Below are 21,812 nucleotides of genomic sequence, written 5' to 3' on the forward strand. Positions count from 1 at the left end.
AACTCTCATTGGAAACGTCTTCAATCATTATTATTCTTAGATACAGCCACCAACGGCGTTAGCTTCGTCGCGGAAGTAGTTGCATCATTAACATTAGTGTAAGACAGTTGCCTCAAAAATTCACAAATTTAAGAACAAATGCAATAAAATTAATAACTTTTTTATGTATACACAGCTATCTACTTGCCATCATTGTGACAATAATATATTTCGAGTCACAGGAGAGCTTTCAATTGTACGTGCGGTTCGCACCGTTGCTGTTCTTCTTTTCTCACCTCGTGCATGCTTCTTCATGTAAATAACTGAGACAGGTGATGAGTGAAACAGCAGTTTAACATTGATTTTCAGTTTACCCGTCTGAGAAACAGCATTCCGTGGACATAAATTAGAAAACAGAGTCATGTGATGATTCGTTAATTACGTTAAAATATTAATCTGTCTCTGCAGAGTTATGTTAAGTTTACATCAGACTCGCAAGTACGCATAGTTGCGAAACGAATCTGTTAACTATTTATTTGCAAATCTGTCCACTCCGTGAGAAACGCGGCTGGCTTTAATACGAATATTCCCTTTGAATGTGATTTCTAATTAAAACTGTTTATGCCGAAGCCGCTATCGCAATGGATTACTTAATCGTTGTCGTATTTAAATTCTACGGCAGAATAATAGTCATACGGCAGGTGATATAAACTATGAGTTGGAGCTGCGTGTAAGTTGTCCCGGGTATGCGTCGTTTATATTTATTTACGAGGATCTATCGAACTGATCACCCATTCTCTTTGATGGCATTCTCTCGAAGGGTATTAGAAGAACCTAGGTCGTGCTTCGTATTGATTAACTACGGTTTGCTTTAACGAAAGAAATTGCAGCCAGCAGCCACAGCCAAAGGGAAGGTCCTTTCGTCCTGTCCGATAGCCAAGTGGTGTTGGTTGGTAGAGTCGAGAAGCAAAGCGAGAGGACTTTACGTTTCTTCAGAGTACCACTGCGTTCCATTACTAGTTCACACATGGAGTCCGACCCACAGCAGACGAAGTCCCTGACGTGGCAGTATACTCGCACCTCGGTCGTCAAGTACGACCTACGCATTCTGTACTTTCTCGGTTTCTGGCCACTGCTACAGTCGAGAGTGTTCCGCGCCTTGACAGCTGCCGTAGTAATGCTCGGCGTGGGGCATTTTGCAGAGGCCGTGATAAATCTCTCCACGTTACAGGGGGATCTGGAGGACTACACGCTGGCCGTGTCCCACGTTGCTACTGTGTGCGTCGGCGCTGCCAAAATGATATTTTTTGTCTTCCACGAACACGAGTTCTGCAAACTCGTGCGGTGGTTGGACGCACTCGTGGCTAGCCAGATGGAGCACATACGGGGTCAGCTTCAGGGCGAGGCGATCTTCTACGAAGCCCAGAAGCTCGGCGCACGCATCACGCTGTGCTTGTTAGCGAACAACGTTTTCATAGTCACGGTATGGTCCTTGGCTCCCCTGATGGCATCGGAAGGCGAGAAGAGACTCCCCTTCCAGCAGCTTCCATTCGCAGCTGCCTACACTTCTCCGCTCTACGAGCTGTCTTACGCACTCCAGACCGTCTCCGTCTTCGTCATCGGTTTCATCAACGTACACGTCGACTGCTTCTTCGCGGCGGTCATGATCCACACCTCTGCTCAGATAAATGTGTTGGCCTTTCGTATGACTGATGTCTACTCGCGTAACGCTAGTGAAAAATCGAAGCAAAACTCAGACGGGGGAAAGCAACGGCATAGTTCTGCATCATATGACAACAGCTATAAAGAATTGTGCCTGTGGGTACAATTTCACCAGGAAATCACAAGGTACGTACAAGACTAAATCACAGTTCACTATCCCACAGTTCAGAGCAGTTCCACCTCACATAGGTTGAGCAAAATGATGTGAACACACAGGTAATATGATGGAGCTCTCCATTTGGTGTTTAAATCAGCATAAAACCTCATGGGCATCGATGCAAACAATTAGGTGACAAAAGTCATGGGATACCTCATAATACGGTGTTGTAGTTCCTTTTGCTCGGCGTAGTGCAGCAACTCGACGTGGCATGGACTCGGCATGTCGTCGGAAGTCCCCTGCAGAAATATTGATCAACGCTTCCTCTAAAGCCGTCCGTAATTGCGAAAGTGTTGCCGGTTTAGATGTTTTTGTACGAACTGACCTCTCGAGTATCTGTTATAAACGTTCGATGAGACCCAAGTCTTGCGATCTGGTGGCCAAAACATTCGCTGGAACGCACCAGAATGTTCTTCTAGCCAGTCGCAAACAATTGTGGCCCGGTGGCATGGCGACTTGTCATTCATAAAAATTCTATCGTTGTTTGCTTGCAAATGGTCTCCAGATAGCTGAACATAACCGTTTTCAGTCATAGATAGGTTCAAAATGAGATTTTCACTGTGCAGCAGAGTGTGCGCTGATATGAAACTTCCTGGCAGACTAAAACTGTGTGCCGGACCGAAACTCGAACTCGGGGCCTTTGCCTTTCGCGGGCAAGTGCTCTACTATCTGAGCTACCCAAGCACGACTCACTCCCCGTCCTCACAGCTTCACATCTGCCAGTACCTCGTCTCTTACCTTCCAAACTTTACAGAAGCTGTGAGGACGGGGCGTGAGTCATGCTTGGGTGGCTCAGATGCTAGAACACTTGCCCGCGAAAGGCTAAGGTCCCGAGTTCGAGTCTCGGTCCGGCACACAGTTTTAACCTGCCAGGAAATTTCATAGATAGGTAGATAGGTTCAGTTGGACCAGAAGACCCACACACGTAACGCTGCAGGTAAAGTAGACTAGCGTAAGTAGTAATAGCCAAACATCAGAACCTAAGACATAGCAGTAGTGCCCATAGTGCAAGAGTAAAAGAGCTAACATTGTTAGAAATAAGCTGCAGTAATAATAATTGCATTGTATCAATTAGGACCCACTAATTGTTTAAGGTGGTGGGTTGTTCATGTACCACATATATTGAAGAATAAATATTTTTTTTTAAGACCCAGTCCATTTCACGTAAACACAGATCACACCATATGGAGTCACCACCAGTTTTCACAGCACCTTGTTGACAACTTGGGCTCATGTTTTCTCGGGGTCTATGTCACACTCGAACCGTACAACCAACTCTTAGCAGTTCAAATTGAGACTCATCTGATCAGGCCACCGTTTTCTAGACATCTAGGGTCCAACCGACACGGCCACGATACCAGCAGAGACGCTGCTGGCGATATCGTGCTGTTAGCAAAGGCAGTTGCCTTGGTCATCTGCTGCCGTAGCCCATTAACGCCAAATTTCGCCGCATTGTCCTAACTGATACCTTCGTCGTACGTCCCACACAGATACCTACGGGTGCTCACGCAGTGTTTCTTGTCAGTTAGTACTGACAGCTCTACGCAAACACAGAAACACAGCTACTCTTGGTCGTTAAGTGAAGGCCATCGGCCACTGCGGTCTCTGTGGTCTGAAATTTGATTTTCTCGGCACACACTTCACCCTGTGGACCTCGCAATATTGAATTTCCTAACAATTTCTGAAACAGAATGTCCCAGGCGCCTAGCTCTAAGTATCATTCCGAATTCAAAGTGTGTTAATTCCCATAGTGCGGCCATAATCACGTCGGATACCGCTTCACATGAATCACCTGAGTACAAATGACTGTTCCGCCAATGCACTGCACTTACATCTTGTGCACGCGATACTACAGCCATCAGGATATGTGCATATCGCTATCCCATGACTTTTATCACCTCACCGTATAAACTACGAAGATTGATCTACCTACATCTTAAGGTGTGTGGTAGAGCGTCTATGTATATAACTGACTCTTATCCCTTTCTTTCCCAGTCGCGAATGCTACACGGGAAGAACTACCGTTCGCTAGTCTCTGATTGAGTTTGAATCTCTCGCATTTTACTTTAGTGGTCTTTTCGCGAGTATATGTACAAGAAAGCATTATATTTGTTGGTTCGTGTGTATCGAATCCCCTCGGAATTGTCGCCGTGAACTTCAATGTGAAGTACAATGTCTCTCTTGTAGCGTCTACCAGTTTCGCGCTTGCTAAGCGAACCCTGAGCCGAAGCGCGCTACTCTACCTTGTATTTTCTCCATTTCCTTACATGAAAGGGTCCCGTGTATAGAACCAATACTCGGGTATCGGTCGGAAAATTTTTAATAAGTTACCACTTTTGCGGGTGGACCACACATCCTGTGGTTTTCATCATATTTCGATAGATTAAGGTTTTATTTAAGTACTGTCAAAAGGATTTTGCTGAAAAATTTTTTTTCGAGCATTTAAAGAGCATTTTCCTACCACGTGTGTTTATGTGCCACGTCCACTTTCCTGTCACCCACTGTAAATCCAACTACTGTCAATTCTAAGCCATATGGAAATGCCATTATTAGCAAACTAGAATGTGTAGGCCATGTCCAAAAACGTTTGGGAACAAGGCTGAGAAAACTAACTGTTGATATGAGAGGAAAAAATTAGAAGATGGAAAATTCTTGACCAGACGGGGTCGGTTAACTGAAACTGAAACAGAAAACTTGCATGTATACTATGGGCAGGCAATTAGGAGAAATAAAGAAAACCTGGATGCAATGAAGAGAGATGTTTGGGCCATATTCTTCCATAAGTCCTCTACTGATGATAAGCCATGTCTTGGATTGTGTCCATCAGCAGAAAATTCGTGGTGGAAATACAATAGGGCTCAAGCAACTGGAGAATCTTGCTCTCACCAGCATTCTCTTCCTGTTGCTGTTATTAGTGCAATTAAACCTATTTTCAGAGACTTGGCTTATCCTGACCTTCTAAGGAAATGTCTGCAGAACCCAAATGAATGTTTCAACAGCATAATTTGGAACCGCCTCCCTAAAACTGTATTTGTAGCCATGCATAAAATGAAACTAGGAGTTCATGATGCTGTTATTACATTCAATTGTGGTAATATTGGAAAGTGTTGGGTACTGGAAAAGCTGGGAATTAATCCTGGTAAAAATATCACTGGGCTGCAACATTGCGATAAAATGAGGATAGCCGATGTAGACAGGTCTGCATCTAATATGGCCAAGAAAGCAAGACAAACATCCAGGAAGGTGAAAAAGAAGCTGGAAGACCTGCTAGAGGCCAAATAAGGGCCATCATATAGCGCAGGACAGTTTTAATTAACTGTAAGTAACAAATTTCAAAAGTTTTTTCTTTAAAGTCAATTTCCCGCAACTAAAATTTTCAGTACATATGCCCCATTATATCAGAAACTATCATAGATAAATGAATGAATTTTTCAGAGAGTCTGTATAACATAAAAAGCCACCTCTGGTACTACATTCATTAATATTCCCCCATTAGGAAGTTCACAAAAAATATTTTCTGCAGAAAAAACTTAATATTTTTTGTTAATAAATTTAAAAAAGTATTTCTTAAAAATTATAAAATGGATAAAGTAGATTTTAGTACACTTGACTCTATCAGCATCATGTAACATACAGTAAAAATATTAATGTCCTGCATCAAATAGTTTTTTCAGAAATGGGTCAAATACTTGCCTAAATTTACATGCGTTAGAAAGGCTGGGTGTGGTCTCCTTAGTAATTGTCAGAGTTCGTGCAATTAAACGGTAACGAGTCTTTTATGTGAAATATGTCACATTTGATTACATTGAGACTCAGCTCCCAGTTCCTGCGCCAAGCGTCAGTCCTATGCAGTTCTTCCTGTATTTCGTTACAGTTTCCCGGCTTCGCTACTTCCCTATACAGGGTGATTCCGTGCTGGTGGTACAAACTTTCAGGGACGATAGAAAAGTATAACTCTATCAATTTGACGTAATGGACCCTGATCAGCAAACGAACGAGTTGAAAGTTATGCGAAAGTGATACGTATGACAGTGGACATCTTCTACTGCAAGCTCTTTGCTTTCCATACCTTTGGGAGAAGGTAGTGCGGACCAAAACAAGAAAAAACTGTCAAGTAAATATGGGCTCGTAAGTGCATACTTTAAGAGCTTTGAGCACATGTTCATCTTTACTAGTGTAAAACACATCTCGTCTACTGAAAAAGTGATCATATCTCTTGAGATATGCGTCTTAGAGCCCATATTTGCAAGAGAATCTTTTCTTGTTTCGGACCTTACTAACTCCTCTCAAAATATGGAAAGCAAAGAGCTTTTGGAGGAAGAGGTCCAGTGTCATTTCTAAGACCCATGTTCGCTTATAACTTTCGACTCGGTCTTTTCCCTTACCTCAGATTGATACATTTATCCTCTCATTATCCCTGAAAGTTTGTGATATCATTATGCAATCACCATGTATACAGGGTGCTTGTTGAAACTTGAGACAGCTAAAAATCTCGAAAACGGCGCATCTTATGAAAAAAGTGTTATTGGTTAAAAGTTAATATTAGTAAAGGGGGCATTTGTCTTTCCTACAACTGACTATCTCCTAACCACCTCTCCTGCGTGGGCGGGGTCAAACTTGTATTATCAAATAGAAATCTCCAATTTTTACTACATATTCGGATTCTACGCCAAACACCCGTGATTTTTTACTGAAACCGTTGTTTTCAATTCGTGGTAGATGGCACTATAATCCACTAATATGAAGTGTGTCTCTTTTAGCAGTTGAGAACCGATGCATTTGATTCTATATTTCACTTAATATGCAAATGTAAACTTGTATTCTAGGGGTTGATACTGATGTTCTAAATGTACTGTAGTGTTTCAGATTCGATTGCACAGTACAATATGGTTAGCCGTTTCAATGTCTGGTTAGATACTACCTTTAGCATGATCCAGAAACAACGACGTGCTCTGAATAGTTTACTGTACCCATTGGAATGCTTCTCATCGGTGAGTCTCCTTGCCTCTCACCATTTGGGTGCTTGATTTCGGTGAGTTTCCACGGCAGGTCACTATAAGTTCATGAACATTTTACCTTATGGCAGTGGTTGTTGCTTATATTCCGTCTGTAGCCGAGTATGGGCCAACGCTTGTGTTACGGCGGTTGGATACAAACACACACCGACATCAGTCTCCCTGATGATGGGGTTCGAGGGTGGCCACCGAAGTCAAGAATTCCGATGGTTTGGGGGATCACCACAATCAAACCCGTAGGGAACAAAAAACTACGTTACCGTAGAAGTAGCTTATTTCCCGTGGGTGTCAATGTCTAGTCACATTTGTGCCGTACAATCAGATTTACAACACTCAAGTAACGTGTGAACATAAATACGAACCTTTATAACACAAAGATCTACATTTACATCGTAAATGAAATGTAGAACCAAATGCGTCTGTTTTTAATTGCAAAACCAATTTGAAAATAGAAAGTTTACCACTCCCACTCTGAAGCGGTGGTTTCAAGGTGGCAAGTTGCAGCACAGAGAGATATCGTATTTAATAATGTCAACTTTTCACCTAGAACAAGTTTTGAATACGCTGCGTCGTTTTCGAGATATTTAGTTGCTTCAAGTTAAAAAACTACTCTGTATAACAGCACCATCCGCGAGTCGGGTCATGAAGCTTCAGATGGTACCTACTATAGTATATAAATATGAACTGTGAACAGTAGTAATGGTACACTGCTTCTTTGGAGGAGAGCCAAGGGTACTTTTAAGTCTGATTGTTTCCCTCCATTAAGAATGTTTTGTTCCATTTGGTAGAATCTCTTCCACTCAAAGAAGAATGAGGTTTGATTTTACGTACACTAGTGTTTTCTTCGGGAGGCACTTTCTGTAAGAACAGGGACATGGCACCAGTTTGGGTTCCGGTATCTGAGGAAAGCTATGTTCTACAAATACATAATACGCGAGCACATCGCGTTTTCCAGAATTCATGAAAAGTCAATGATATAAGCCTCTAGTTATGTGAATCCGTTAGACAACCCTTCTGGAAAGCGGGAATGACCTGCTCATTTTTGCAGTCCCGTGAAACGCTTCTTTTCTCCAGTGTCCTACGATGGAGCGCTGCTAGAAGACGAGCGTATCCTATGTAGAATGCTATAGTGAAAAATAAGAGTGGAAGACCAAGAACTGAGCGCATGAATTAGAAATGGTATGAGACAGGAAAGTAGTATTTCAACCTATTTTTCAATCTATACATCGAAGAAGCGATGATGGAAATAAAAGAAAGTTTCGCGACTAGGACTGTGCGAAAGAATATCAGTGATAAGATTCAGCGATGTCATTGCTATCCTCAGTAAAAGAGGAGAAGAACTGTAGGATCTGAGAAACTAAATGAACAGTCTAATGAGCACACGCTGTGGATTGAGAGCGAACCGAAGAAAGGTGCAAGTAATGACAAATAACAGAAAAGAGATTAGCGATAAACTTATCACCAGAAATGGGAAGACTAAGTGACTAAATTCTGATACCTTGAAAGCAAAATAACATATGACATGAAAAGTAGGCAAGCCCAGGCAAAGAGGTCGTTCCTACCAAAAGAAGTGTACTCGTATCAAACATCAGGTTTAATTTCTGGAAATAATTTTCTCAGACTGGACGTTTGGAATATGGACTTGTATGGAAGTTAACCACAGACTGTTGGGAAACAGGAAAAACAGAAAATCTAAGCCTCTGAGACACGCTGCCATAGTGATTTCCCTAAATCACTCCAGGCAAATGCCGGGATGGTTCCTCTGAAAGGGCACGGCCGACTTCCTTCCCCATCCTTCCTAATCCGATGAGACCGATGACCACGCTGTCTGGTCTCCTTCCCCAAGCAACCAACCAACCAACACGCTGCCATAGACGGATATTGAAAATTACGTGGACTGATAAGAAGTGAGGAAGGTCTCTGTAGAAACTGAGTGAACAGCTAGCGAAAAATATCGAAAAGAAGAAGATGCAGGATGATATGACATGCCTTAAGACATGAAGGAATAAGTTCTCTGGTACTTGACGGAGCAGTAAAGGTAGAAAATTGTTGGGGAGACAAATACTGGTGTATATCCAACAAATAATTCAGGACGTTGACTGCAAGTTCTACTCTGAGATGAAGAGGTTGGCACGTCTGAGGAATTTTTGGAGGGCCGCGTCAAACTAGTGAGAAGACTTGTGACAAAAATAAACGGAAAATAAAAATAGCCTCAGATCCAGTTACGTTCCCTTTACTGAGCGATTTTCATTTCCTTTTGTCCATCTGATACTTGTTTAGAATTCGGCAATGTTCGTGTTCGTGCGATAAATTTGATTTCCTTGCAAAAAACCATACTAGTTCTTTGAGAAATGTTGTAGGAGAGTAAGAAGTCCTTAAAGTGGTTTCTAAGGCTTCGTCAGTTTGACTGATTAGTGCTGTTTTCCAAATTTCTGACTGTACGACAATTGCATCTTCCACACAGACTTCATCAACTAGAATCAAATGTGTCCTTTTAATATAAAAACAATTTAGATCTCCAGGAACAGGATATATAATCTGTACTTGTGTCATCGCAAATGGGCCACGTTATCAGAAAAGTCGAAGAGAGCTCCGAAGAGACTCTGGGAAACACCCGACTTAAACAGCTGGGCACTTCATCTGTCGCCGAGGCCTGTCTGAAATTACCGTCATGTAAGGAGGAATGAAGACGTTGTGGTCGATGCTCCAATTTGTGGTACAGCGCAGTTAAAAAGGACGGATGGACGACTGAACATTAACTTCTCGTCGATGACAAGGTCATTGGGGATAGAGCAAAATTTCCGATTGGGCAGAATGGGAAACTAAACTGGCTTTCTGCTTTCCAAAAAAACCAATCCGGCATGTGTGTCACTCATTTCAGAGAAACGAAGGAGAATTTAAACCCGGATGGCCGGACGGAGGTTTGAACTGCCGCACTACCGAGTGCGAGTTCAATGTGTTACCGCTGCATCACCTCGTTCGGTCAGCATTATTAAGGGCCATAACGATGCCGAGAAACACGTATGTCAGTTTCAGTTGGAGGAATGGTTGCACTAAATTCCGGTCGACGGAAAATACCTAAGAGATACATTCTCCTAGGAAAATAGCACAGCCACAGGAAAACGGACACGCGTCAGTGTCATAACACACGCCGAAAAGATCCACATTTCATGACAGCCTGCTTGACCTGCAGGCTGAGAGCACTCTGGAGGCAATTTCTCTTGACGGCAAATGGTTCAATAACTTTCAAAACCGATGACTTGGTCGTGTATGACTTACTAGTTTTTCTTCATGTTGATCAGACTAGGCCACCCCAGTCGTGTGAGTGGGGTCACTATCATCTTCGCAGATAAAAGCGCTTGCTATGAACTCTGTAATCTCTGAATCAACATAACTTCATTCATCTCAGGTCCATTTCGTTTCAGTGCGTATTTATGGACCAACGATCTCGAAAGAACTCATTTTTCTTCTGGAGGCTATTTTACGTACACAATATATTTAATTTTATTTGTGATTGGCCACTTTCACTGTTACTCATTATCAAAGGATATCACTTTAAAGTATGCCCAGTTCTTACAACATCTCATGATTCACTCAACAGTGTAGAGAGTATAACTGGCTTTCCTTTTATTGTAAGTTTCATTCTCCCTATTAGCGGCTGGCCAGCAAAGTGGAGAAATTTATGATTGTGCTGCAGCTGGTGGAAGCAAGGGTTTCGTCGTGCATCGCTTTTAGAGGACAACAATCCAAACTGTACACTTCTTCTAGTGTTCACTTTAAGTAAACACACAGTACAGCTGCAAATAATACTTTGCATGCCTCCGTTAATTAATGCGGTAGGGCAGCGACGGAAATCCACGTCCATCCGTCTTGGTTTGGGTTTCCTGTGATTTCTCTAAAACGCCTAAGGTGAATTCCGTGACGTTCTTTTGAACGAACAAGGCTGATTCCTTTCCTCATTCTTCTCCTATTCGCTTTCAGAGTTTTTTCCCGTTTTGTTGAGCGTACGAAATTTTCACATGTCTGCAATAATCACACTACAGAGAGACAGTTCAGACTATGACGACAATTATTGTCGGCTGTGTGATTTGATATGAGGTGCCCTTAGCCTCTTGTGTGCCGTGGCAGGATAATTCGTTCCGTTGTTTCTGCCAGTTATTTTCATTACGATCAGTATTTTGAAGGTCTTGTAACAAGAAACAGTTCACTATTGTGGTGCAGAGCAACATTAGGATAGACATAACACAGTAACTAGATTCCATGTGCAGGGGATCGCAGTTGCAGTTAACTTTATTAAAGTAAAAAACATTTCGTCATCTTTCTTTACTACATCATTCACTTGTGTGCAGTTAACTGATATAAGTGCGTGGCAGCTGTCAAGTGCTTTAAAAATCAAACGTTCCATCTACGCGTCACAGTCACTGAAATAACATGAGAATTTAAACAAAACTGTTCCCCACAAGCACGCCTTATTTTCTTTTCTTGCTGGCCGTGACATTTCTCTCACGTGGAGGGTAGCTGGTACAGATCATATTGCAAGTGTCCAGGCAAGTGACGTTAAATAATAAACACGTAGTTTTAACATTCAAAACTAATAGAATAATGAGATTCAAATACAACAGATTATTCCTTCTAACATTATTTCTGTAAGAAAACACGGATGTCAGAGTTGTGGCTGTTGCTATGGGGTAAATGAAGGTACTGCGTTTGGCAAGACCACGGATGTCAGCCCCCACTAGGTAATGTGACAGAGGAAACCAGAATCAAGGGATATGGGACTACACAGTCGGCTAGACCTGGATCAGGGACGGAGGAGCAGTTATTAGTTTTAACTTTTTGTGTCATTTCTGTTGGCTTGTTAGCAGGTGGGCTCTGTATGTTAGTTTACGGACGAGGGTTAATCTGAAATGTTTTAAGATATTAGTTAATACCCTAAATAGGGTGGTATGGGATGAGGTATACGTAGAAAAAGATGCTAATGTCAAATTTAATTTATTTCATTGTAAATTTGAGTCAACATTTGAAAGTTACTTTCCAAAAAAATTATCCAAAAGAGCCATTAAAAACCTAGTAAGCCGTGGATAACTAAGGGAATTAAAATCGCACTTAAGATGGAGAGAGACATTTATCTGAAGACCAGAGGAAGTCAAGATCCGACATTAATTGCAAATTACAAGAAATGCTGTAGCATTTTAAGGGAGGTTATTAAAATCCTCAGAAGTACACATGTACTGACAGTAATAAATATAGCAGATAATAAGATCAGAACTATGTGGGAGATTGTCAAACGGGAGACAGGACAGGCAGTCAGTGTACAAGATTCCAAAAATGATAGTGTTGTGTCTGAAGGTTCACAAGTTGGAAGCACTTTTGACAGTCACTTTCCAAACGAAGCAGCAGATATACAGAGTGACAATTATTGAAATATATGAAAAAAACGTAAATTAGTTACAAACTACGGCGTGCGCACACTCCATTAAACATGTAAACGTCACAGCAAATATTCGGATTTAGGTTATGACATGTTCGATATGCCTGCGATAATACGGTACACACGAGTAGCGAAATTCTGCATGACCTACTGAAGTGTATGGACATCGATGCTGTCGATGACCTCCTGAATGGTTGTTTTCAGCTTGGCAATGGTTTTGGAGTTATTGCTGTACACCTTGTCTTTAATATAGCTCCACAAAAGGAGACACATACTTTCAGATGCGGAAAATATGGCGGCCAATCGAAGCCGATATCAGTAGCCTCTGGATACCCCAGAGCCAGAATCCGGTCCCCAAAGTGCTCTTTCTGGATATCAAGCACTCTCCTGCTTCGATGGGGACGAGCTCCGTCTTGCATGAACCACAAATTGTCGAAATCGAGGTCACTTTGGATAATGGGAATGAAATAATCTTCCATAACCTTCATGTATCGATCGATAGTCAGCGCGCCATCAGGGAATATCGCATCGATTATTCCGTGACTGGATATTGCACATCACACAGTCACCCGTTGAGGGAGAAGAGACTTCTCGACCGCTAAATGCGGATTCTCAGTCACCAAAACGCACCAATTTTGCTTATTGGCGAACCCATACAAATGAAAGTGGGCTTCGTCCCTAAGCCAAACCATACATGCACATACTAATTCCCATGATGTCCCGCCGCCAACCGTGCAGTTTGAACGTCCTAACACAGCCCGTTCAGAAGTTACGATGATTTTATTCATACAGTCCAATAATTGTCACCCTGCAGCGTTAAATAGTTCATTCGAAGGAGCAAGAGAATGTATGCCATTCCACGAAACTTGGAGCAACTAACGAATTCTCAATTTTCCTTCAGTAAACTTAATACAGCTACAAAAATTCTATAAAACAAAAGCTCTTGTTCGGTTTATGGTATTTCAGACAGAATTCTTAAAAGCTTTTATAATTTAACAAGCAATGTCGTTAGTGATATATGCTGTGCATCACTGGCGCAAGGAATTTTTCCAGACCGGTTAAACTATACAGTTATTAAGCCACTTCATAAGAAAGATAATAAGGCATATTTAAAAAAATTGTTGTCCGGTTTTCTTACTGACCTCTTTTTCCAAAATATTCGAAACAGTAATGTACTCAAAAGTAGTCGCACACTTAAGTGGAAACAGTTTACTTAACATATCACAGTTTGGATTCCAGAAAGTTTACTGGACAGAGAATGCTATTTATGCATTCACTCATCAAATTTTAAAGGCCTTAAACAATAAAATATCACAAGTTTGTATTTTTTGTGATCTCTCGAAGGCCTTCGACTGCGTACATCACGCTACTCTCCTAGAAAAACTCAAGTTTTGTAGAATTGATGTTGGATTTATACATAACTGATTGGAATCATACTTCACAAACAGAATGCAAAAGATTGTGGTGAGTAATTCACACAAGGTTGGAAAAGTAGAGAATATTCGTGACTGGGGTAAAATCACAAAGGGAGTACCGCAGGGTTCAATTTTGGGTCCATTCCTATACCTTACGTATGTGAATGGTCTTCCACTTAAAATTCATCAAACAAAAGTAGTACTTTTTGCAGACTGTAGTAGTATTACGATAAATCCCATTGGAGAGAAAGTAACAGAAGGATTAGTCGATAATGTTTTCAGAAGAATTAATAAGTGGTTGCCTGTAAATGGACTTTCCTCAAATTTTGAAAGAAAATAATACATTCAATGCAGTGGAATATATGGAGTCATACCAATAACTGGTGTAACGCATGAGTAGGAGTCAGTAAGAAGGGCAGAATGCCCCAAATTTTTGGGTGTATGTATTGATTAAAACTTGAACTTGAAGAGCTTCTCAAACAATTAAGTTGAACTACTTAGGCTCTACGTATAAATGTCTATCTTGGAAACAAACGTATCGACTCTTGACATATTCTGCATATTTCCACTCAATAATGCCGTATGCAATAATTTTCTGGGGTAACCCATCACTTAGAAAGGAAGTATTGATTGTAGAAAAGCGATTAGTAAAAACAATACATTGTGGTCGCCAAAGGACGTCATGTAGGCGCCTCTTTAAGGAGCTAGGTATTTTAACTGCACCGTCACAATATGTATTTTCGCTAATGAATTTCGTCATAAATAAGCCATCACAATTTGAGAAGAATGGTGACACACATACGTACAACAATAGAGGGAAAAATTGTTAAAATTATCAGTGGCTCAAAGAGGAGTTCAATATGCAGCAATAAAAATTTTCTTATCATTTGCCCAATAACATAAAATGTCTGACATTTAGCGAAGAAGGTTTAATCTAATATAAAATAATTTCTCCTGGACGACTCCTACTATTTCATTGACGAATTCCTACTTAAAAAACTGGTAGCCAGTAAAAAAAGCTTGTTTAGGACTAAAATGATAAAGTGTTCATTAATGTTAACACTAATCATGTATACATATCCTGTAAACTAATTCGTTCCACATCACTTCGATAAAAGAATCATTCAAATGATCTGTGAAACGTTTAAATTTAACTAACTAGCTAATAGGGAAAGAGGCAGTGGGTTATTCATCCCACTATTATTACCTGAGTTTTGGATGGAGCCACTAGTTGTGTTGGGAGGTGAATTGGTTGAGATGGAGCCGAACGGACCGTTGGAATTTCGATAGGGTAGAGTAGACGACTAAGAAGGCAGTGTCATCGACGTACTGCAGGAGACAAGCAGGAGGTGGTGGGTTAAGTATGACAGCAGTGTTCAGGATGTGTACGGCAGAAGAGGACAAAGGGAGAAGTCTTGGGGAACTCCTGCTGTAACAGTGAAGGTATAGGAACTAGTGTTTATGGTGACAAAGACAGTAAGTAAGCAATACGATGGACGTAATTAACTGGAAGTCCATAACTTCAGACCTGAAGGGCAGAATGGAATACCATAAACGGCCATAGGCTTCGCAAGGGATCAAGCCATGCAAAAATTGAAGATTTTCGGATATTGTGCTTATGAGATAGGAAATGGGTGAAATGAAGGAGCTGTTCATGAGAGGCAACGGAAGAAAGACCCACTGGTTGATACGATAGAATAGGTAGTGGTGTAGGTGTTTATGGAGGCGTTGGGAGAAGACTGATTCGAATACCCTTCTAAACACCGACGTGAGGCTGACTGGTCGGTATGAGAAGTTGAAACCATTGGGTTTGTTGGGTTTAAAATAAGATTCGGGAAGTTTTCTGTAACTCAGAATAGTAATATGTTCGGAGGCTGTTGTAGACGGTGGTAAGGATTGCTACAATGGAATTGGGGGCTTCATTTCAGATGTCGATAAGTGTTACAGTCGTGCTTGGGAGCTGTGGTACAGTCCTGAATGTGTCGCGTTTTTGTGATCTGTTTTATGTTATATTCTACAAGTGGTATCAAGTTCTGTCCCTGGTAGGATGTCCAAGTTCTGCAATCTACGTGCAGAGGCGAGGCATTGGTCGCACTGTGTTCCTGTCCACCCTGCGGCCCAGATATTTATTTCATGTAGAGAGCTGCCGATCGTCCCCATGTGATGTGTTTGCCATAGTATCTGAAGTTGCAACTGCCGCAAGAGGAACTAAGCGCCTTACAAATGATATCGCTGCCACTCACCGAATTGGCGTTGAAGTCTCTGGAGTGACGAAATAATAGCGATATGAGCTTAAAAAATGTCTAAATTCTCCTAAACCAAAAAGGACGCTGAGGTTTGACAGAATCTCTGAAAGGCTCTAAACAGGATTTATGAGTGAAACAGTTTTATCACTGATCAAAATTTACTGCAGACCCCTAGAGCAGAACTGGTTTCTAGAATTATCGACCTATATTACTCTCTTCTATATGCACCAGAATTCCAACACAGTGGCTGTCCTTGAACAAGATAAGTCTTATGAATGTGACTAAGCGTGGGGTCAGAGAGCAACAGTCATGCGAAACCCACCCAGACCTCTTCGCCCATGATGTCCTAAGCGTAAACGACAGAGGTTTAACGCCGATTCGGTGACTCGCGACTGAATACTACATCGACGCATGCTAAACAAAATATTTTCCTACCAGATCGAGGAGTATGGAATGAAAATAAATATAGGAGAGAGAAAAGTCACGAGAACAAGCAAGAAGGAACGCCAGCTAGCATATTCTTATACAGAAAAAGGACAGAACAAGGAAAGTCGTTTCTGCGCCTGGGAAATTTAATGACCCGGACGGAAATTATAAAGAATAAACAAAGAGGAGGACGTTTATGAGAAAGACGGCATTTGAAAAGGTGAAGCACTTACTAACAACTAGGAGAGTTCCAAATGGAGCTGAGGAAAAGATTTGCTAGATGTTATATCTGAAATACAGTGTTACACAGCAGTGAAACATGAACAGTTAAAAATAAAGAAGAAAGATATTGATAAAGTTTTCAAATTGCAGTATGGAGAAGAATGCCAACGGCCTTGCCGCAGTGGTAACACCGGTTCCCGTCAGATCACCGATGTTAAGCGCTGTTGGGCAGGGCTAGCACTTGGATGGGTGACCATCCGGTGTGCCGAGCGCTGTTGGCAAGCGGAGTGCACTCAGCCCTTGTGAGGCAAACTGAGGAGCTACTTCACTGAGAAGTGGCGGCTCCGGTCTCGTAAACTGTGTGCTGACCACATGCCTCTACATATCTGGATCCAGTGACGCCTGTGGGCCGTGGATGACACGGGGGCCGGCTTTCATCGCCTCTTTGGAAGGAGTTTAGTTTATTTTCAGTACGGAGAAGAATACTTCAGTTTGAGTGCACCGGCAAACCTAACGAAGAACTAAAGAAAAAAAATATGGGAGGAAAAAAGACTACTGGAAGTGACGAGAAAGAGGAAAAAAACTTGACTGTGACATATATTGCGTAGCAATTGTCTGCAACAAAGAATTTTAGTGGAAAATGTGGAAGGAATGAGAGGAAAAGGTAGGAAGCGAATTGGAGCGATGGACGACATTAGAACAGGACGAAGATGCAGACAAAGGAAGATGCTCCGAACAGGACTCTATGGACAGCCGCCAGTTGAAACCTGTAGCAAGATATGTACAAAAATAAAGAAAAGAAAAAGAAAGATCTAAGTAGATTTTTAAGTGGATAAATATATATTTGACAGACAGATCGTAGCGTGTTACACTTGGTGGTGATCACAGCCGAGGGATATTTCATAACGAATCTTCACTCAGCAGCGAAGTTTTCACGTCTATGAAACATTCTGGAAGACTGAAACAGTGTGCCGTGCAACTACTTGAACCCAGATCCTCACCTTTTGATGGCAAGTTAGCAAGAAGAGTTCGGAGTGGCGTCTGAATAGAAGCATTTACTGCGAGAGCCAAGCACCTGGGTTGAAGTCCCGGCGTGGCACACGATCTTAGTGTTTCAGGAGGTTTCCCAACAACGCAAAACCACTATAAAGCGGAACATTTATTCTGCAACAGTTCGCCAGCTAGTAAGATGATTCTGTGCTGTATCCTTTTTTACAGGAGTGCCAGTCCAGTAAGGTATTTTGTGAAATTTGAGCGGTAATGCAGAGTAACAGACAAAAATAAAGCTATGTTGAAGAATTCTATGTCGTCCCTGGACAGCACAGTTGCATAAAGAATTGTCTACGAAAAGTAAGGATCCCATAATGACGCCTCCGAGATTTCATTGGAAGATGACTTATAATACCGGCTAGCTTTCGTTCTATCGTCCAACATCGGTCTTGCGTTGTAGAGATCCTCAATCGCTTTACCAGTTCACACATTTACTTGGAACGTTGTTATGATATATACTGCCCGAAAAAAACTCGTAACACCAAAAAATAATTAATGTAGGGTAACGAAATTTTGCGAAAACATTTGTCTAGGTTTCGTTTTAGCATCTCCAAAACGAAAGTAATGTCAGTGGGAAAGAGATTTAAACGGATTGAGTGCCAAATAGGAGGAACAAAGTTAGAACAGACGGACGGTTTCAAGCACTTAGGATGTATATTCTCACAGGATGGCTACATAGTGAAAGAACTGGAAGCGAGGTGTAGCTAAGCTAATGCAGCGAGCGCTCAGCTACGATCTACTCTCTTCTGCAAGAAGGAAGTCAGTACCAAGACTAAGTTATCTGTGCACCGTTCAATCTTTCGACCAACTTTGTTGTATGGGAGCGAAATCTGGGTGGATTCAGGTTACCATATCAATAAGGTTGAGGTTACGGATATGAAAGTAGCTAGGATGATTGCAGGTACTAGTAGATGGGAACAATGGCAGGAGGGTGTCCACAATGAGGAAGTCAAAGAAAAACTGGGAATGAACTCTATAGAAGTAGCAGTCAGGGCGAACAGGCTTAGATGGTGGGGTCATGTTACACACATGGGAGAAACAAGGTTACCCAAGAGACTCATAGGTTCAGCAGGAGAGGGTAGGAGGAGTCGGGGTAGACCAAGGAGAAGGTACCTGGATTCGGTTAAGATCAAATGGTTCAAATGGCTCGGAGCACTATGGGACTCAACTGCTGAGGTCATTAGTCCCCTAGAACTTAGAACTAGTTAAACCTAACTAACCTAAGGACATCACAAACATCCATGCCCGAGGCAGGATTCGAACCTGCGACCGTAGCGGTCTTGCGGTTCCAGACTGCAGCGCCTTTAACCGCACGGCCACTTCGGCCGGCTTCGGTTAAGAATGATTTTGAAGTAATAGGCTTAACATGAGAAGAGGCACCAATGTTAGCACTGAATAGCGGATCATGGAGGAATTTTATAAGGAGGACTATGCTCCAGACTGAACGCTGAAAGGCATAATCAGTCTTAACTGATGATGATGATGATGATGATGAGGTAACACATTTCAGCGGTTCAATCCCGTCTCCGGCCATCCTGATTTAGGTTTTCCGTGATTTCCCTAAATCGCTTCAGGCAAATGCCGGGATGGTTCCTTTGAAAGGGCACGGCCGATTTCCTTCCCCATCCTTCCCTAAGACGAGCTTGCGCTCCGTCTCTAATGACCTCGTTGTCGACGGGACGTTAAACTCTAATATCCTCCTCCTAACATTGCAAGAACACAGGTTAATGTAAGCGCGATATGAGTCATTGCAAATGTGAAATGCTGGTACTTAAATAACCGGTGTTACCTGTTACCGCCAGACCGCTGAATGCAAGCATGCAAATGTGCATGCACTGTGTTGCATAGAAGCCATATGTCAGTTTATGGGATGGAGTTCTATGCCTGGAGCACTTACTCGGTCAATACAAGGACGGTTAACTCTATATGTGGATGACGCTGGAGTCATCGTCCGACAATGTCCCACATACGTTCGATTGGAGGCAAACCTGATGATTGAGCAGGTCAAGGGAACTTGTCGACTCTCACTAGAGAACGTTGGGTTACAACAGCGGTATGTGGGCGAGCGTTGTCCTATTGGAAAACGCCTGTTCATGAATGGCGGCCCAACAGGTCGAATCACTGGACTATCGTACAAATTTGCAGTCAGGGTGCGTGGGATAACAACGAGAGTTCTCCTGCTTTCATACAAAACCGCACCCCAGACCATAACCCCAGGTTACACCCAGTGCGTCTAGCACATAGACAGGTAGGTTGCAAGCCCCCGATTGGCCTCCTTCTAACCAAGACAGGGCCACCACTGACACCGAGGCAGGACCACCTCTCATCAGAAAACACAGCAGATCTCCACCCCTGCCCTCGGTGTTGTGTTGCGAATTTTTTTCCTGCAATTTACTTCCTCTTGCATTAAGAGATATTCTCTTTTTCAGGTTTGTCAAGCATTTAGAAAGCGTAATGAGCCCCGTTGCAACGATGCAATTTATTCATGGGATGCTCAGCGGCATCATGCTGATATTTCCAGCCGCATCTGTAAGTATGAATTTGCTTGACAAGCACCACTATACAATATGTAAATAGGACTTCATTAAAGATATAAAACTTTGTTATAAGTTACTATAAAAATATCAACAAATTAGTCAAGAAATCTTGATGTCACTTCAATGCACACCAAAAGATGGCAGCACATGTGGGCTGCAAATCGTTTCAAGAAACATTTCAATTATTTCTCACTTGTTTCCTTGCATATAGAGATTTCTTATTGTTTGCAAGGGCATTTGGCAAGTGACCCGTCAGTTAAATTTAATTCTAAGAAATCAGTGTTGTTGAAATGGTCTTTTTCTTCTGCGAAAAGTGCGGTTACTTGGAAATTCAAATCAGAATTAGTAAATAGAAAGTTTCAGGGAGCCTTCATAGTACCGCAGTCTACTTTGCCTTGTGATACAAAGGTGACCATAACAACTGGTCTGAAGTTTCCGAATGGGAATCAGATATGTCTTCATTGGAAGGCAGCTGGAAAGAGTAATATGTAATACTTACGAAGGACTGGTGCACCAAAACAGCACACGTACAGGGTGATTTTTTTCCACCCTGTAGAATCTCTATGGACTGATCGATGACAGGATACGGAACAAAAAAGATCTAACCAACTTATGGACAGAAATGCTTGGTTTCCATGCTAGAGACCATTTATTCAGTCATACTTTGTTACAGAGACTGTGGTCTAATACGCGCTGTACCATGGAGCTACAGCTAAAGTATGCTTGCTTTCCTCTTAGAGGGTGGTACTGTTCCCTGTACGTCATGCCCTAGCGCCCTCTCCTGCCGTAGTAATTGGTAACGGTGTGTCCGATTCACTTCTCTTGCTGACTCACCTTGTAGTGGAGGTGATACAGCATTGTACACAATGGTTCCGTACTCGAATCGGACTGACTCACCTTGTAGTGGAGGTGATACAGCGCTGTACACAATGGTCCCGTACTCGAATCGAGAGCTTGCCGACATGGTTTTTACTCACGGAAAGACAAATGGCAACGGGCGGCAGACAGCAAGGTTGTATCAGGAGACATATTCCCGCCGACAGCAAACACAGCATTCAATGTTTGCAACAGTGTTTCGCCGTTTGTCTGAAACACAGTCGTTTCAGAAAGCAGGGAATCATGAAGGACGTACCCGAAATGTTCGGACACCAGACATGGAGGAAAATGTGATTAACACCGTGGAAGGCGTCCTCCGTGTCAGTACCAGGCAGTCGGCCCGCCACTACAGGGTAAGCCAGACGGCCGTGTGAATCATTCTCCATGACAGTTGTTACTATCCTTATCACTTACAGCGTGTGCAGGGCTTATTAGCGACAGACTTTCCACATCGGGAACAGTTTCTTCACCAGGCAACCACGATTTTGGAATCTCTGCCATCCATCCTATTCACAGATGACGCAACATCTACGCGGAGTGGTATCTTCACTATCAAAACAGTCATCTGTGGAGTAGTAAACAGATCCGCCTTGGTATGGTGACAGTGAATCATTAGCATTGGTGCATTCAGAAGGTGTGGGCCGGGATAATTGGTGACCGTATTTTGCGCGACCGCTACGGTCGCAGGTTCGAATCCTGCTTAGGGCATGGATGTGTGTGATGTCCTTAGGTTAGT

The 21,812-nt window shown here is 42.3% G+C and overlaps 1 protein-coding gene and 1 pseudogene across 1 annotated transcript in view; both read left to right on the plus strand.

Annotated features, from left to right (window-relative positions):
• Window positions 1-1,003: 1,003 nt before the first annotated feature.
• LOC126481665 (odorant receptor 43a-like) overlaps window positions 1,004-21,812 on the plus strand; it is a 61,006-nt gene continuing 40,197 nt past the window's right edge. The window contains exons 1-2 of the mRNA XM_050105593.1: window positions 1,004-1,827; window positions 20,093-20,192. Of these exons, the coding sequence (XP_049961550.1) occupies window positions 1,007-1,827; window positions 20,093-20,192 (921 nt within the window). The 5' untranslated portion in view covers window positions 1,004-1,006. The remainder of the gene's footprint in view (window positions 1,828-20,092; window positions 20,193-21,812) is intronic.
• LOC126482555 (5S ribosomal RNA) lies at window positions 16,777-16,894 on the plus strand (annotated as a pseudogene).

Source organism: Schistocerca serialis, chromosome 5 (assembly GCF_023864345.2).
Source record: "Schistocerca serialis cubense isolate TAMUIC-IGC-003099 chromosome 5, iqSchSeri2.2, whole genome shotgun sequence".
Lineage (NCBI taxonomy): Eukaryota > Metazoa > Arthropoda > Insecta > Orthoptera > Acrididae > Schistocerca > Schistocerca serialis.